General features: G+C 48.7%; 1 protein-coding gene across 8 annotated transcripts in view; it reads left to right on the top strand.

Moving 5' to 3' along the window:
* Positions 1-16577, top strand: part of PFKM (phosphofructokinase, muscle) — a 48811-nt gene extending 32234 nt beyond the window's left edge. For 7 of the 8 annotated variants that reach the window (XM_077329132.1, XM_077329131.1, XM_077329134.1 and 4 more), the window contains exons 11-23: positions 767-892; positions 2174-2238; positions 2481-2544; positions 3487-3633; positions 3796-3866; positions 5592-5679; positions 6687-6839; positions 8309-8473; positions 10205-10266; positions 11201-11312; positions 13812-13911; positions 15509-15614; positions 16331-16577. In XM_077329132.1, coding sequence (XP_077185247.1) covers positions 767-892; positions 2174-2238; positions 2481-2544; positions 3487-3633; positions 3796-3866; positions 5592-5679; positions 6687-6839; positions 8309-8473; positions 10205-10266; positions 11201-11312; positions 13812-13911; positions 15509-15614; positions 16331-16478 — 1407 coding nt within the window. In that variant the 3' untranslated portion in view covers positions 16479-16577. Of the gene's footprint in view, positions 1-766; positions 893-2173; positions 2239-2480; positions 2545-3486; positions 3634-3795; positions 3867-5591; positions 5680-6686; positions 6840-8308; positions 8474-10204; positions 10267-11200; positions 11313-11591; positions 11668-13811; positions 13912-15508; positions 15615-16330 lie in introns of those variants that run through there. The other variant, XM_077329136.1, reaches the window with a different exon arrangement.
* The last annotated feature ends 467 nt before the right edge of the window (positions 16578-17044 follow it).

Genomic DNA, 17044 nt, shown 5'->3' with positions numbered 1-17044 from the left:
AGAGTTGGAAGGGGCCAGACAGGCCATCTAGTCCAACCCCCTGCTCAACGCAGGATCAGCCCTAAGCATCCTAAAGCATCCAAGAAAAGTGTGTATCCAGCCTTTGCTTGAAGACTGCCAGTGAGGGGGAGCTCACCACCCCCTTAGGCAGCCTATTCCACTGCTGAACTAGAATCATAGAGTTGGAAGGGGCCATACAGGCCATCTAGTCCAACCCCCTGCTCAACGCAGGATTAGCCCTAAGCATCCTAAAGCAAGCATGTCAGCTGGCCATGCCTCTGTGCCATGCCCAGGGACGATTGAGGGGGGAGAGAAAGGAGGTGGTTTGAGGCAGGAGTAGGCATCCAGGCTCCGCCCCCTTTCCCAGGTGTGGTAACCCCACCCAAGAATGCCACGCCCAGGTCAATGGGTTCCCTGCTTTCATGGCAATGCTGGGAGTAGCTTGTGTCCGAGATCATTAAGGCAGGATGGAGAGGAAAGGCCGGGGAGCCCTTGGAGAGCTTTCAAGGAGCCCTGGTTGGGAATCCCTGGTTCTTTATTTCTAGACCTTCTGTGGTTTACGATTATCCAGTATATATATTATCCCAGTAAATTCTATTTTACTGGGAATATGGCTAGTGGATGTTCTCTGTAGAACAGGAGACTGGGGGGAGAAAGAAGTGGGCTTTTTCAACAGTTCTGCATGTTGGCCTTAGACTTGGTTAATCCCTGGCCTGAAATAAAACAAGATCTTGGGGGACTCAACAGAACTCTCTTCCTCTCCTAGGGAAGCAGGATGGGCGTGGAAGCAGTTATGGCATTACTGGAGGGAACCCCCGATACGCCAGCCTGCGTCGTCAGCCTGTCTGGTAACCAGGCCATCCGCCTTCCTCTCATGGAGTGTGTCCAAGTAGTGAGTATCATGGCTGCCTCTTCCTTTTGTCACACCCAGTCTGTGGAGACAGCTGCATTCCCTCCCTTGGGACATATATCTACGGCAACTTTTTGACCATTGGGGAACCGCAGAAGGGGAGCGATCATGCAGAATATGGTTGGGAAGCGTAGCTGTGGGCACGCCCATCCAATAAATTCAAGTGGGTAGCCGTGTTGGTCTGAAACAAAATCAGAGTCCAGTGGCACCTTTAAGACCAACAAAGATTTATTCAAGGCGTGAGCTTTCGAGTGCAAGCATTAAGAAACCCCAGAGTTTCATGAATCAACAAATATTGGCTTTCGCTCCTCCACAAGTGAAACTGTTCCTTTGGAGGAACTTCTACTGAGTTGGCAAAGGGCACCGTAGGATTCAAGCCAATGCATGCTTGCCTCCTTCCTGCCACGTTTTGTGGATAGATTGCTGTGCTCACAAGACACTACTTGAGGAATGGGGAGAGGAAAGGGAAGGCGACTGTAAGCCACTTTGAGCCTCCTTCGGGTAGGGAAAAGCGGCATATAAGAACCAACTCTTCTTCTTCTTCTACTACCACTTTAGGGGTGAGTGAAGGCGTGTGGTAGTGCAGGCAGGCTTGCTCTGGGAACACCCAAACTAGGCCTGCCACCTGTTTGTAATTTTTAAGGCCTTTCCCTATTTTAGGAGCCCTCTGTCTATTGTGATTAGGAAACTTACATATCTTACGTGTGAAAATCGAAAAGATAAGATTATGAGCAATTGCTTTGGCTACAAAGAGAAAACCTGTAATTGGCACCTGTCTTCCGGTTGGGAACAGGAGCTGATGAGTTAGGGAGACAGTGCAGAGAAGTGGTGGCAAGGTGAAGGGTCAGGAATGGGCTTGTTGAAGTTAAAAGGAGAAACGGCTTTAAAATAAAGAGCAGGGAAGAAATTTTGAAGGTAGGGGTGGCAACTCGGGAAAGTCTTGGGAGTACTTTGTCTGTCCCCTCTGTAGAAGCTGGCTCTGCAATTATGTTTTAAGTTGGGGGAAAAAACCACAAAACAAAACGTCTCCATAAATCGGGTCTCAAAAAAGACAACACCACTGTGGGAAACACTAGAATGCAATGGGTACTAGCAAGAATAGCCAGAGAGTAAAAGTGGAGCGCAGCGGGTACCAGCGAGAATAGCCAGAGCAAACATATGCCATCCATTCCAGAATAGATTGGAAGCAGCTGCTGTTTTAGTGAGAGAGGAAGTCTCCAAAGTTCTTCCTCTCATGACCTTTTTCTTTCCCTCTTTTATCAGACAAAAGATGTCACAACAGCGATGAATGAAGGACGGTTCGATGAAGCTCTGAAACTCAGAGGGAGGTGAGTGGGAGCCCCCACCGCATAAACAAAACTGTGTCCAATGCTGGGCCTGGAAAGGGGAGGGGCCCCAGGTGGGCATCTATACAGCTATGCTTCCCAACATTATTCTGCACAATTTTGGGGCTTCTTGAAGCCTGAAGAAGGTTTCAGGGGTTTCTCATTGATAAAAAAGTCAAGAAAGGCTGCTGTAGAGGACCAAGCAGGCTGTGTTTCCGTCAACCTTTCCCCCTCTCTTCTTGCAGGAGTTTCCAGAATAACTGGAATGTTTACAAGATTTTAGCCCATGTGCGTCCACCTTCTGCCAAGGTAAAAGGATAGGCATCCGCCGTATTCGTACAGTGGAAATTGCAGGAGAGTGTAACCCTTGCTGGCTGGGGGAGAGAGCACCTTACATGCTTCCAAACTGTTGTGTGCTCTCTAAATTGGAAAGGCAGGGAAGCTTAACCCCTGCTCGGCCATGGGATGCATGATCCAGCATGCAGCTTTTTCCACCCGGTGTTTTAAACGCAAAAGTATATTCTGCACCAGCGGAATCAAAATGTATGCTGAGTTCTGTCGCTGCTATAACCAGCTTTTATTTTGCATAATAATTCTGCTTCTGATGCCACATGCGGCCGAGAACAGGATCTTGAGGCTTAGAAACTTGAAAGCGGAAAACCTCATGATGCTGGCCACCACGGCTGATTCCAGACTTGTGTGTGGAGTCGTTGTGAAATGGCAGCTTGCATGCAGCTCTGTCCAAATTGCTCTTTCTGCACTGGCTTGCTTGTGCTCCAGGTGTAAGCTTGTCGTGTTCTTGGAAGTTTTGCAGGGGAATGTTCCGCTTTGAGCTGTAGGCTGGCGGAACATCCTGCCTCCCTCTAATTATATGAAAACAAGAGGCAAAAGCTGCTGCCCGTCTATCTGCATTTCCGTTCCTGCTACACAAACAGTGTCCTCCTGTTGTGAACCTGAAATTCAAAGTCATTTCCCAATGAGGCCCTTTCTTAATTCTTTAGTGGGGAGGGGATCACCTTTGTGTCCCCTTGCAGTTCTTTCCTCTCTGAAGACACAACTTGCACCTTACATTAAAGACTGTGTCCTGCAAATGCAGCCAGCTGGGTGACCTTGGCCTCCTTCAGCCCCACCTCCCTCACGGGTGTCTGTTGTGGGGAGAGGAAGGGTAGGCAGTTGCAAGCTGCTTTGAGATTCAGCCAGGGTGATGGGCACTTGACGTGGTTTGTGATTTTGTTCCTTTCTCTCCTGCAGAGTGGCTACAACTTGGCAGTGATGAACGTGGGCGCCCCAGCCGCCGGTATGAACGCTGCAGTGAGGGCTACGGTCAGGATCGGTCTAATTCACGGCCACAAGATGCTGGCCGTGCACGACGGCTTTGAAGGCCTGGCCGAAAGAAAAGTAGGCATTCACTCATTCACTGATTTCTTGGAGCGAGCGTTTCCCCCTTTCCTCCCATAACTGTGGCCATATTATGTGGCAGAACCTTAGCATTGCAGGCTCACTTCAGAAGCATAACCTGAGTTGAGAAAGCCTTCTCTCTGTCCCTCCACTGCCCTACAGGTTGAAGAGATTGGATGGGGAGGTGTTGGTGGCTGGACTGGAAAAGGCGGCTCGAACCTTGGAACCAAAAGGTATTTGGGTGCAGGGTTTGCCCACTCTGGGGCGGGGAATTTCTGGAGATTTGGAGAGAGGCCTCAGTGGGATATAAAGAGAGCCAGCTTGGTGCAGCGGTTAGGAGTGGCAGCCTCTAATCTGGAAAGCCGGGTTTGATTCCCTGCTTTTCTACATGCGGCCAGCTCTCTCAGCCCCACCTCCCTCACAGGGTGTCTGTTGTGGGGAGAGGAAGGGAAGGTGATTGTAAGCCACTTTGAGACTCCATTGGGCAGTGAAAGCGGGGTATAAAAAACAAGGGATCTGTCTTAGATCCCACCTTCAAACCATCCGTTTTCTCTAAGGAAACTAACTTTGTGGTCTGGAGATTAGTTGTGATTCCTGGAGATCTGCAGGCCCCGCTGGGAGGTTTGCAGCCCTATCAGGATGGGGGGGCAGAGATTGATTTGATTTATTGCATTTATCTCCTTATTTATGATGTATAATCCTTACTGCAGTTTTAAAACAAAGCATTAGCTGTTTACATGTCCCCCGGCCCGCATTTTAAAAATTAGACTTGGAAGTATTTTATTTTATTTTGAAAGGATTGTACCCCTCCTGTCTCGTGCCATGACCCTTTACGATTTAAGTCACACCCAACAACAATAGTTTCTGAGATGTTCCCCATCTCAGGACTAGACAGGCCTGGTCCAGGCAAAGAGTGTCCCATTTCCACAAGCAACAGGGAGGGACATTGCTGAGCTGTTAGTCCTCTTCAGCTCTGGCTGAGAAAAGTATTTTCCCTAAGATACGCTGTTTGGAACTAAAGTTCATTAAAGCTGCTGTGATATCCCTCCCGTCCAAAATTAAAATTGAAAAAGTACTTCGTGCTCACCCTCTGGAAGTGTCTGGATGTGAAAACGTAAGAATAACCACTCCCCATAGAGCAGGGGTAGTCAACCTATGGTCCTCTAGATCAGTGGTCCCCAACCTTTCTGAGGCTGGGGACCGGCAGGGTATTGGGCTGCGGCCGCGCCTGCGCGGGCCACGCCCACGCATCGGGCTGTGCCCGCGGGCTGCGCACACGCATTGCGCATGCGCAATGAACGAGCGCGGCCCGGCCCTGATTTCCTCTCCCCGCCCTCCCGCAGTAAGAAGCTTCCTGGGCCGCAAGCTTGCGGCCCGGGAAGTTTTTTACTGCGGGGAGAGGGAGCCGCGGCCCGGCATCATGGCCTTCGCGGCCCGCAGGTTGGGGACCACTGCTCTAGATGTCCATTGACTACAATTCCCATGAGCCCCTGCCAGCAAATGCCGGCAGGGGCTCATGGGAATTGTAGTCCATGAACATCTGGAGGACCACAGGTTGACTACCCCTGCCATAGAGGTAACTGCCTATATTTCTGCACAAGCTCAGTCTATGCCTTTTCAATTGAAAGAGATGCCAAGTTGGATCACTGAATCATGCAGCGATACAGCAGTCAAAATCCACTATAAGACAGCCGTTCTTTGTCTCTACACTGTGAGCAAGTGAATGCTAAACTTGGCCCCTGATGCTGAATTGCAACAAAACTGCCCACGCTTTAACAATGGCAAATTGGGAGGAAGTCTGGTTTGAGCAGTAAATCATACAGAGATGCAACAGGCACCCTTCTCTACCTATGAGTAGGCAACCTAACAATCATTTAGCGGTACTCTAGTTTCCCTCAATGTTCTATCTGGGAATTACTGAAACAGACACTGTGTCTTCCCTGCTTATTTTGTCGCAGGACTCTACCAAAGAAATACTTTGAACAGATCAGCAGCACCATCGCTGACTTTGGCATTCATGGGCTGATCATTATCGGAGGCTTTGAGGTAGGCCTTAGAAAGGCCTTGGCTGCTTGGAACGTGAGGTGACAGGGAATTTGAGGCAACCTCCTCTGGGATTCTCAGCGTTGCTCACCGGTGGGTCATTTCTGGCCTGCCTGGACCTGAATGGGCCAGGCAAGCTTGGTCTCATCATAGGGCCAATATGCACCATGGAACTTGTGAAATTACTCACTTTTCTAGTGCCCACGAAATGTTTTAAGAAAATGGGTGGGGCTTTTGCCCAGCGAAGCTTCTGATCAGTGACTTTGCAGATTTTTACAAATGCTGCTGGAGCGGCAGCTGTCGCCGTTGCACAAGAATCTTCATTGTGTGAATGAAGGTGAGCAGAGCCAGCCATTTTGGGGCTGGCTCCGCCTCCTGCAGCGGCCATTTTGGGGCTGGCTCCGCCTCCTGCAGCAGCCATTTTGGGGCTGCAGCCACTGCAGGGTTAGAATTCCAAACGTGCCCACAGGCTCAAAAAGCTTGGGGACTTCCGTGGCATCAGATCTTGGAGCAAAGTTGGGTGGGCCACTTGGATGGGAGACCACTAAGGAAGTCGGCTGCTCCGCAGGGGCCAGGTGTGGCCAACCACCTCAGTTAATTTCCTGCCTTGGAACCCTTACAGGGTCACCATAAGTCGGCTGTGTTTTGACAGGAAGTTCCTTCTGCCAGATTGTCTGCATTCCATGGAATTCTTCAATAGGCCCAACAAGACTCTTGCCTGCAGGCTTTGAAAGAGCACCCTTTTGTTCACCATCTGAGTCCTCAGCTAGGTCAAGGGGTCCCTCTGCAGGATGGGCTCTTGTGGAAGAGAGAGATGGTGTACCTGGGAAGCCTGGAGAGAGGGGGAAAAGGGATGGGCAGAGGGAAGGAAGCCACCAGGGGGAGGCTGATGCGGAAAGCTGTTTGGGGGTTTTTAGTTGCGTGCTCAGAACAATTTGCATGTGTTTTGCCACTGCCCTCTCTGCTTCGAATGCTGGCCATGAAAGCAGCACCTCTTGGCTTCCCTGTAGGCTTTCACCGGCAGCCTGGAGCTGATCGAAGGCCGCTCCAAGTACGAGGAGCTCTGCATCCCCCTCTGTGTCATCCCAGCCACTGTCTCCAACAACGTTCCCGGCTCTGACTTCAGCATCGGCGCAGACACCGCTCTCAACACCATCACCGCGGTAAGGTCTCTCCCTGAGCCCGTTTGGTGTAGTGGTCAGGAGTGCGGACTTCTAATCTGGCGAGCTGGGTTTGATTCCCCGCTCCCTCGCATGCAGCCAGCGGCGTGACCTTGGGCTCTCCACAGCATTGAGAAAGCTGTTCTGACTGAGCAGGAATATCAGGGCTCTCTCAGCCTCCCCTCCCTCACAGGGTGTCTGTTGTGGGGAGAGGAAGGGGAAGGCAATATGGAGCCGTTTTGAGACTCTTTCAGGTAGAGAAAAGCGGCATATAAGAACCAACTCTTCTTCTTCTTTGCCTTAGGGCTCCAGATCAGGCTGGCCTTGCCCACAGAGCAGTGTTTGACAGCTGTCAGGAGATGCACTCTGCAGAGAGCAGTCACAATTCCTGCAGGGGCAAATGCTGCCTTAGTGTACATGGTTGCCCTACGGAGAGGCAGCAGCCCAGTTCCAAAGCAAAGAGCCAGAGGATTAACTCCTTCTGTGTATTGTCCATATTTGGTGTTTTCCACATAAGTACAGAAAATGTCCTGTATTCCAAATTCCACATGAAAATGAGGATTTTTTTTTTACTCAGTATTTTGAGAACCTGTTTCCCTTTAAAAAAAAATCAAATGTTTGGGATTGTGAAGATTTAGGATGCTCTCTAGGGAGTCCGTGGATATTGCCTCTAGTGCCAGGGCTGGACTTGATCTGGTGTCGTAGCGTGTGGGGCTCAGTGTCAGCGTCTTGCTTATTGTTCCTTCCTGTCACTGCCAGAAACGAAAACAGTTGTGCAAGAGAAGGGAAATACATGCTAATGTATAAGTGTACCAGACACAGTAAGAGCCTGTTCTAGTCCCAGTCCATCTCCTGGCAGTCTCCTGGATAAGAACGGAATGTGATGCATTACGCCAGCCTTTCTCAAGGTTTTTACAGTTGAGAACCCCCTGAAACATTCTTCAGGCTTCAAGAAACCCCAGAAGTGATGTCAGCAGGCCACACCCCAGGAAGTCACATGCCACCAGAAGTGACATTACCCAGACACTCCCAATGGATGTGACATCACACTCCATTGCCCTGTCCCACCCACTCACAGAGAAAGAGAAAGAGAAAGAGAGAGAGAGAGAGAGAGAGAAGTAAATAAAATGCCCAGCAACTGTTCACAAGCTCCACACTTTGGCATGGAGAGATTCCCATCTTGCTGTGTCCCACTTCTGAAGATGCCCCCCAGTTACTGGCCAAACATCAGGGACTAAAACTACCAGGCCACGGCCACGCATCTTGAAAACCCACAACGGCTATTTGCACTTGTTCTGTTTTTTACAAAACTTCAGAGCCTCTGAGCTTCAGTGGGAACTGAGCCTAGTTGTGGAGCCCCCACAAAGACCTCTCGGGGAAACCTTTTCCCTACTGGTAATTTTTCCAAAACCCTCATTCAGGGATGGCGGCTGCCATTTGATGTGTTCTGTGTTCGTCTGTTTGATCCGTAGACGTGCGATCGTATCAAGCAGTCTGCAGCCGGCACGAAGAGGCGGGTGTTTATCATTGAGACCATGGGAGGCTACTGTGGCTACCTGGCGACCATGGCGGGCTTGGCTGCTGGAGCAGATGCGGCGTATATTTATGAAGACCCTTTCACCATCCATGACCTGGAGGTGAGCATTTTTCAGAAAAGCAGGCCTGTTCCTAAGAATACATTGCGGCATGATGAAAGCTTGTGGAAATCTTACCTCTCCGAAAACCTCCACTGCAAATATTAAAGCAATCATTCCCAAAGTGCGTGATGGGGCTGAGTAACTCAGCACTATAACTCTCGGAGGAGGAAGTTGCCTGCTGCATCTCTGCATGATTCATTCGCAGACATTACCTTGCTGTTTTCCTGGGATCAGCCTCTGCAGGGGATGAGTGATCCTTGCATCAGGAGGAAAAGAGCAAGATTAAATTGCTCCTAGCATAAGGGTGCAGCAGAATCACCCAGTTCAAGGGAGGCTGCCGGTTGTGTCTCTGCATGAATCATCCCATGCGGCTTTTAAGTCAGTTTTATTCATTTTTATGGACAGGATATTTATGGACAGGGTATTTTATTATTATTATTATTATTATTATTATTATTATTATTATTATTATTATTATTATTATTATTATTATTATTATTATTATTATTATTATTTATTATTTTATGGACAGGGTATTTATGGACAGGGATAATATGATATTGCAGATGTAAATGGATTCAGAACTCAACTCAACACTTCTTGTAAATTCCCTCCATGATTTTATATACCGTAGTACAACTTTCAAGCCCCCAACTTATACCACAACACTAAGGGGCTTTCCGCACCGGGATCTTTGTAGCAAATTGGTTGCTGAATGAAAAATCGCCATTTAAAATAGTGGAATTCGTCGTTATGCACACCTGCCTTTGTAGTGGAATCCAGTTGCGTTTTGTAGCGTTTCCCACAGGCTTCCGGTCTCGGCCAAAATCGCTAGAAAGGAAGCGCTATTGCCAAGCTCGTCCCGCCCCTGGCCGTCAAGCAGCCAATGGGCAGCCGTTAGCATGCTCCCAAACAGCCCCTTTCCCTTTAAGAAAGTTTTTTTTTTAAAAAAAACCCACCCGTGGCAACAAATCTGTGTTGATTCGTTGCAACGGAGAGACCCATCCAGCTGCCTGGTGTGTTTGAACTGTCGTTTAATCGTTGCCACGCTCCCTCCGAGTGAAAAAAAAAATCCCCCCCCCCTCATGGACCCGATTTTCGGCTGAATAAATGTGTAAAAAATAAAGGGAAAATACATCAGCAAACGGGCTTTTCTGTTCTTTGTGCTTACTGACTGAAGGGGAGGGACTGAAGCCGGGGAAGCCTCTAAACAGAAAGAGGCTCGCTGGTGCGTTTATCCCCGCTCGCTCGGAGAAAAAAAAAATGGCGATCGCTTCGCCGGAAGATCAGAGAAGAGAGCCAGGGGGAGGGACTTTGTAGAAACCGCAACAATGTTAACACACAGGTCTTTTTCGCTAGTGTTGCAGATTGGTTGCAGGAGTGTATCGCTTTCCGGAGGGTGAATCCACTTTTGGGGATTTCCCTGAAAGCGCTACAAGGAAGCGCTTTTTGCAGATTGGTTTCAGGTGTGTGGCAGATTGTCAACGACGTTGTGCATAACAGCAAATCAGTAGCGTTTTCAATTGGCAACCATTGTGCTATTTTGAAGGCGTGCGAAAAGCCCCTAAGCATTCCTTCTGGAGGGTGGGTGACTGCACACTTGTGGAAGACAAGTATTGTTAGCCTTAGTTGTGTAGAAAAACCTCAGCTGGTGTGTGTTTTTGGAAATGGCCACTTGCTTTCGTAAGAAACCATGCGATCCATGTTGACCCAGTTTTCTTTGGCTAACAGACTAACGTGGAACATCTGACCGAAAAAATGAAAACCACAGTGAAGAGAGGGCTAATATTGAGGTACCCTTCAAGTCTTGTGAGTTAAAAAACAAAAGGAAGTTATTTGTGATTTAGAAGTGGCTTCCATATTCTTGTATTTCTGGTGGAAGCATTTCTGCTGCTCTCGTGACCAATATACATTTTTTCCTGTTCGGAGGCAAACTAAACAAACAAAAAACCACCCTCCAGTTCTTTAGATTTTGCTCATGGTTCAGCTTGAATGAGGAGAATCTGGCTATGGAGCTGGGTTGTCAACTCTGGCTGAGAATATTCCTGAAGATTTAGGGGTGGTGCTTGGGGAGGTCAGAGTCTGGGGACGGGAGGAAGCTCAGTGGAGATTCCATGTCACACTCTAGGACTTCCATTTCTCCTACATTCTATGGTATACTATAGAGTACACTGTCCAAAGCAGCCATTTTCTTTGTGGGAACTGATCTCTGTAGCCTGGAGGCGAGCTGTAATTCTAGGAGATCTCAAAACCACATCTAGAAGTTGGTAACCCTACTGTGAAGGTGTCTATTGGCTGGCACCTGTGACATCATTGATAAGCTTTCTCTCCCCTCCTGTTCAACCACCAAGCCTCAGAACAATTTTGCAAGCCGTAGGGAAAGGTTTTCTTTTGTGTTCTGGTAAAGAGAAAAATGGAACACATCTGCCACTGTGTATAGACACAAGATTGTTTTGCAGATTAAATGTACAGAACAAGGAAATTCTTCTGTCAGCTACGATGGGAGGGGGGGTCATCAAGCCAACAAGCAAGCTGAGTGTAATTCCTTTTTAAGCTTGAAATGCGGCAGCTGGGTAGCTAGAAAGAAAGCTTGTCAGCGATCTTATGAGAGAAGACTTGATTAGCACTGTCTCGAACCTTTCTGTCTCTTTACTGTTTTCCCTATCAGTCGACATTTTTAATTCAGCCTTAATTCGTGCTGCATGGTTTTTATTCCTGCCTTTGCAGAAATGAGAAATGCAATGAAAACTATACCACTGAATTCATATACAACTTGTATTCTGAGGAAGGGAAAGGCATCTTTGACACCAGAAAGAATGTGCTGGGCCACATGCAACAGGTATGTTAGCTGCCTTGAGGACCTGGGATTCAGTTGATGCCAAAGCAGCCTTTGATAATCACATTAGGTGTTCCCTGAATGTGCAGGTAGCGTGGCTGAGCCAAGACATGAGACAGATTGTCCAGCCCTTTGGAGGAGCCATAAAAGGTTGGCCTTACTCATAGGCTACCAGTTGGACCCGTGCTCTCCTAAGTGACTTTGCAATCTAAAACTGCCACTGTGCTGTTCGGGTGTGTTCGCGACTATAAAATACTACTTTGTTCCTGGTATGCTTTTCAGATCACACCAACTGATCTCGACAGCTAGTGCCTTGGCAAAGATTAACCCGGGGAATTCTCAGTTCAGATCTCCCATGGTAGGCAAGGCAGTATTTTCTGACCCCCTAGCTCCTTCCTTTCCACCTGATCTGTTTTAAGGTTTGCTAGAAGGAATACAAGTGAAGATATGTTGGTTCAGAGCATTAAACTAATATTACTAGCAGAGTCCCTTTTCTTCTCCTTGATGGTTGTGGTGCTTTCTCAGAGTTTCAGTTTCTTCTTTCATATGGTAAAACAAGAGTCCTGTGGCACCATAAAGATTAACAGAATTCTAGCGCAGGCTTTCCTGGGTCAGAGCCCATTTCATCAGATGCTGTACTGGAGTTACTGGGTATAGAAGTTAGAGCAGCCTTTTTCAACCTTTTGACCACAGAGGAGCCCCTGAAATAATTTTTCAGGCTTCAAGGAGCCCCGGAAGTGATGTCAGCTGGCCACACCTCCCTGCCACACCCCCAGGAAGTTACATCGGCACCAGTGTTACCAGGGGTGGGGAGAGACAGATCATTTAAGGTGCGGGTAGGTGTACAGGTTCTGCCCTCTGCCGGGCACAGAAACCACAGAACTCACTTATACTCAGGAGAGGGAGCAATAGAAGTGGCAGGTTGCCTTAAGTGGCAGGTCCATTAAAGCAGGGGGGGCAGCGGACCACATCCAGAGCTTCTACGAACCCCCAGGGGTCTGTGGACCTCTGGCTGGGAATCCCTGAGTTAGAGTGTCAGATCAGGACCTGAGGGATATGGGTTCAATTTTTCCATGAAGTTTATTTGGGTTACCCCAGGCTGGTCTCTTCCTAACCTATATCACAAGGCTGCTATGATAAAATAGAAAATTTATGCTATCAATATTAAGCCTGTCGAAGAGCCTCTTGTGGCGCAGAGTGGTAAGGCAGCAGACATGCAGTCTGAAGCTCTGCCCATGAGGCTGGGAGTTCGATCCCAGCAGCCGGCTCAAGATCGACTCAGCCTTCCATCCTTCCGAGGTCGGTAAAATGAGTACCCAGCTTGCTGGGGGGTAAATGGTAATGACTGGGGAAGGCCCTGGCAAACCACCCCGTATTGAGTCTGCCAAGAAAACGCTAGAGGGCGTCACCCCACGGGTCAGACATGACTCAGTGCTTGCACAGGGGGATACCTTTACCTTTTACCTATTAAGCCTGTCCTGTTTCACTGCGCCGGGCAACCAGCACGAGCTTTTGGTGAACGGGTGGGGGGGAGAAGTGCAAAAATATGGGGGAGGGCACCAGCTTGGCATGAGCTATGTCATTACATCCTGTAAAATCAGCAGTGACATCACGTAGGAATTGCTGGAGACAGTATAAAGCCATATTCTTTCTGGCAATTCCTAGTGACACAACAGGACTTCTGGTTTCCCTCCAGAAGTGGCATCATGCTATGATGCCAATGGGTTTTTTTTAGAAGTGAGGGATGCTGGCAGGGAGCCTGGCAACCCGAGGGAGGGGCAGCTGCAGAAGGCAGAGCAAACCGCAGAATCTCAGGGAGTGAGATCACGCATAACTTGAATAGGAACTCTTCAACCTTTCAGGCTGCAGCTCTCCTTAACAAGATGCCTTTTAAAATGAGCAGATGGCTCTGGAATATTTTCTTGCAGGTACACAGCTGTCTTCAGTCACACCCGTGAAGGTCCTTGGGCTGTGGAAGCAGCTACGGCTGGAGCAACTTTTTTGAAACCTGCACAGCCAATCAAATGTCCTGCTGGGCAAATGCCCCACCAGGCCCTACCTACACTTTAAAAGTACTTGGTGGGTGCCACGTGTGGCCACCCAAGCTTAAAACTTCCCATCTCAGATGCATTGGTGCAGTGATTCCCTTCTTTAGGTTCTCCCCACAACTCGTTCCCACAAGCATGCCTGCTTGGTGTACTGGTTAGGAGTGCAGACTTTTAATCTGGCGAGCCGGGTTCGATTCTGCTCTCCCCCACATACAGCCAGCTGGGTGACCTTGGGCTAGTCATAGCACTGAGAAAGCTGTTCTGACTGAGCAGTAATATCAGGACTCTCTCAGCCTCACCTCCCTCACAGGGTGTCTGTTGTGGGGAGAGGAAAGGGAAGGCGACTGTAAGCCGCTTTGAGCCTCCTTCAGGTAGAGAAAAGCGGCATATAAGAATCAACTCTTCTTCTTCTTCTAATGGAAAATCAAGCCTCTACTCCCTTTGTTTATCACAGGGTGGGTCACCAACTCCGTTTGACAGGAACTTTGGGACTAAGATGGGCGCTAAAGCAGTGGCGTGGATGTCCGGGAAGATTAAAGAATGTTCCAGACATGGTAGGTGATGGCTTTCCATTGGGTGGCGTGCAGAACGTTGCAGCTAGCTCAGGCTACTAAGGTGGAACGTAGAGAATGTGGAGCAGGTGGTGCTTTTTAGCGCTCCGTTAGGTCCATCTTCCTGCCATGAGCTTCATCAGTTCTTGGAAAAGGACAGCCAGGATATAGCCATCATTGTCTTGGTGACATCTAGTTCAAACTAGTCGGGGGTCCATAAAGAACCAGAAAAGCGGGGAGCCATTTGGAAATCCTGCCCCACCTCCCACCATAACCCCTTTTGAGTATCCTGCAAACTTTTAGGGTTGGTTTCCCCTCTCATTTGTTTCTCCTTTTAAGTGAGACCTGTTACATATTCAAGCCACCTTAAATTCTTTAGGGGAAGAGGAGAATATATATTAGGGGCATAGAAGGAAGTGTAAAGGCTGTAAGAGTTCACTCTCCAGGAAAAGTCATGGAGTCTGGAAACTCACTAAGGCGTTCCCCAAAGGAGGGGTGCCACCACTGAAAAGGCCATGTGCTTTATAACCTCCTAGACTGGCTTCCCAATGTCTGTGAGATCCCTTAAGACGGTCTTGTAAGATTATCTAATTACCTGTGGGCAAGATGCTTTCTGAGGTACCCTAGCAAAGGGGTAGTCAACCTGTGGTCCTCCAGATGTCCATGGACTACAATTCCCACGAGCCCCTGCCAGCAAACGCCGGCAGGGGCTTGTGGGAATTGTAGTCCATGGACATCTGGAGGACCACAGGTTGACTACCCCTGCCCTAGCAGGCCTAGCCCATTTGGGGCTTTAAAGGTCAGGACCAGCACCTTGAATTACACTAGGAAGCTAATGGGACAGTAATAGTTCCCAAGGCAGGAATGCATGGCAGGATGCAGAATTCAAACTAGCCACTGCTTCCAGATGGTCTTTTAAGGGATGCCCCAAGGAGCTCATTGCAGTAGTCAAAGGTAGAGACCAAAGGGACCCAATCTAAGAGACTTTATGCCACTCCAATCTTGTCACCCACCCCCACCCCCAATTTTCTAGGGGCAGTTTACACATGCAGAGATCGGTGGAGTGGATTGCATCATTGTAGAATATGGGGGTGGGGGAAGCTTTCGGTCTTCCATGCACCGTCATATTTTTAAAAAATCCATACAGAATGAAAGGGCACCAGCGTGGTGTGGTGGTCAAGGACTTGTGGACTTTAACCTGGAGAAGCAGATTTGATTCCCTACTCCTTCACATGCAAGCCAGCTGGATGAACTTAAGGCTACTCAGTTCTCTCAGAGCTTTCTTACAGTTCTCTTGGAGCTTTCTCAACCTCACCTTTTGAGTATCACAGGGTCTATTATGGAGAGAAGGGAAGGTGATTATGAGCCACTTTGAGACTCCTTCTGTTAGTGAAAAGTGGAGTATAAAACAACAGCTTTTCTAATGTTGCACAGAGATGAGGGTTTAGCTCTGTTTAGAAAACAGCTGGGCTGTTTTCTAAAAAATGAGAGAATATTCCAACATTCTCATCTTTCAGAGAGTTCTATTTCGCCATCTCATTCTCGCCCCTGTGTTGCTTGTGAATTCAACGAGCGTTTTGCCCCATTTTCTTTCCCCCAGGCCGCATCTTTGCCAACACTGCTGACTCAGCCTGCCTCCTGGGGATGCGTAGACGGGCTCTCGTGTTCCAGCCTCTCGCTGAACTCAAAGAACAGACAGACTTTGAGTAAGTGTCTTCTGTTTTTTCCCTCTGGAAACCAAGAGAAAAAGAGAACTGTGCCACCTGCATTAAAAACCCGGGGATCTCACTTGCAGGTTTCTAGCCCTCATGATGCCAGAGAGAAACAAAACAGAAATCTTAAAATGGAGACTGAAAAATATGGCCATAAAATTGCCTGCACTCTAGAATTATACTAAATTTTGGTTGCCATAATAAGGCCGGTGCATGTATATCTAATCCAGTGGTTCTCAAACTGGGAGTTGGGACCCCTTTGGGGGGTTGAATGACCCTTTCACAGGGGTTGGGGCAGGGCAAGCAGCTTGGCCGGGGGAGGCGGCATCCACACAGCAGCCTTGTGGGGTAGATCGAGAGAGCATCCGTCTGTCAGGAGCAGTGGAAAACAGCGTGGTGAGACAAGAGGCAGAGCTGAACTGAGAAACCCCAGGGAAAAAAAACAATTTATGTACAATCATGAACAATGGATCCTGGCGCCATTGGTCAGTTTCAATTTAATTTCTGTGAAAGAACACTTGCATCATTTTCTGGTTGTGGGTCACCGCTACATGAGGAACGGTACTAAAGGCTCGCGGCATTAGGAAGGTTGAGAATCACTGATCTAACAATGACAGGGCCCAGCTGAGGGTCTGGCAAATGCCAAGATGCTGTGCCCAACCCATGCTCCTGGGTCGCCGCACCAGTAATCTTCCTCCTCTTCCCAACAGACACCGTATCCCCAGAGAGCAGTGGTGGCTGAAGCTGCGGCCCATCTTGAAGATTCTTGCCAAGTACAAGATCGACCTGGATACTTCAGAGACGGCTCACTTGGAGCACATCACACGCAAGAGAGTATCCGGGGAAGGTGCGCTCTGAGCCGCTGGGGATGCGGCTGCAGCTCCCCCCCCCCCCTTGAAACGAAGATGCTTTAGGCAGGGACACCAGAAATAAATCCAGAATTTATTTCCTCCCCCAGCTCAATGTGCGGCTGTTGACCTAATGTTTGTGTGATTGCTGGGGCTCTTGCAGAGGGATTGGGAAAAAAAGATTACCCAGAGCCGGCTTACCATGGCCTGTATGGTATGTGAAAAGGCACTGCATTTATGATATGAGGGATATTATCGTTCTTCCTTTTGAAAGCCTGGAGCAGCCTAGTAACACACCATCTTCTAGGATTATCAACGTTGTAAGGTTAGCCAGAACCAGAGGAGTTCATTTCACTCTGTTTTAAGCTCATCAGAATTTAAGGTAAAGGTATCCCCTGTGCAAGCACCGAGTCATGTCTGACCCTTGGGGTGACGCCCTCTAGCGTTTTCATGGCAGACTCAATACGGGGTGGTTTGCCAGTGCCTTCCCCAGTCATTACCGTTTACCCCCCAGCAAGCTGGGTACTCATTTTACCGACCTTGGAAGGATGGAAGGCTGAGTCGACCTTGAGCCGG

This window comes from Paroedura picta, chromosome 3 (genome assembly GCF_049243985.1).
Source record: "Paroedura picta isolate Pp20150507F chromosome 3, Ppicta_v3.0, whole genome shotgun sequence".
Lineage (NCBI taxonomy): Eukaryota > Metazoa > Chordata > Lepidosauria > Squamata > Gekkonidae > Paroedura > Paroedura picta.
Note: the sequence above shows the minus strand (reverse complement) of the source record. Positions and strands in the feature narration are given on the sequence as shown.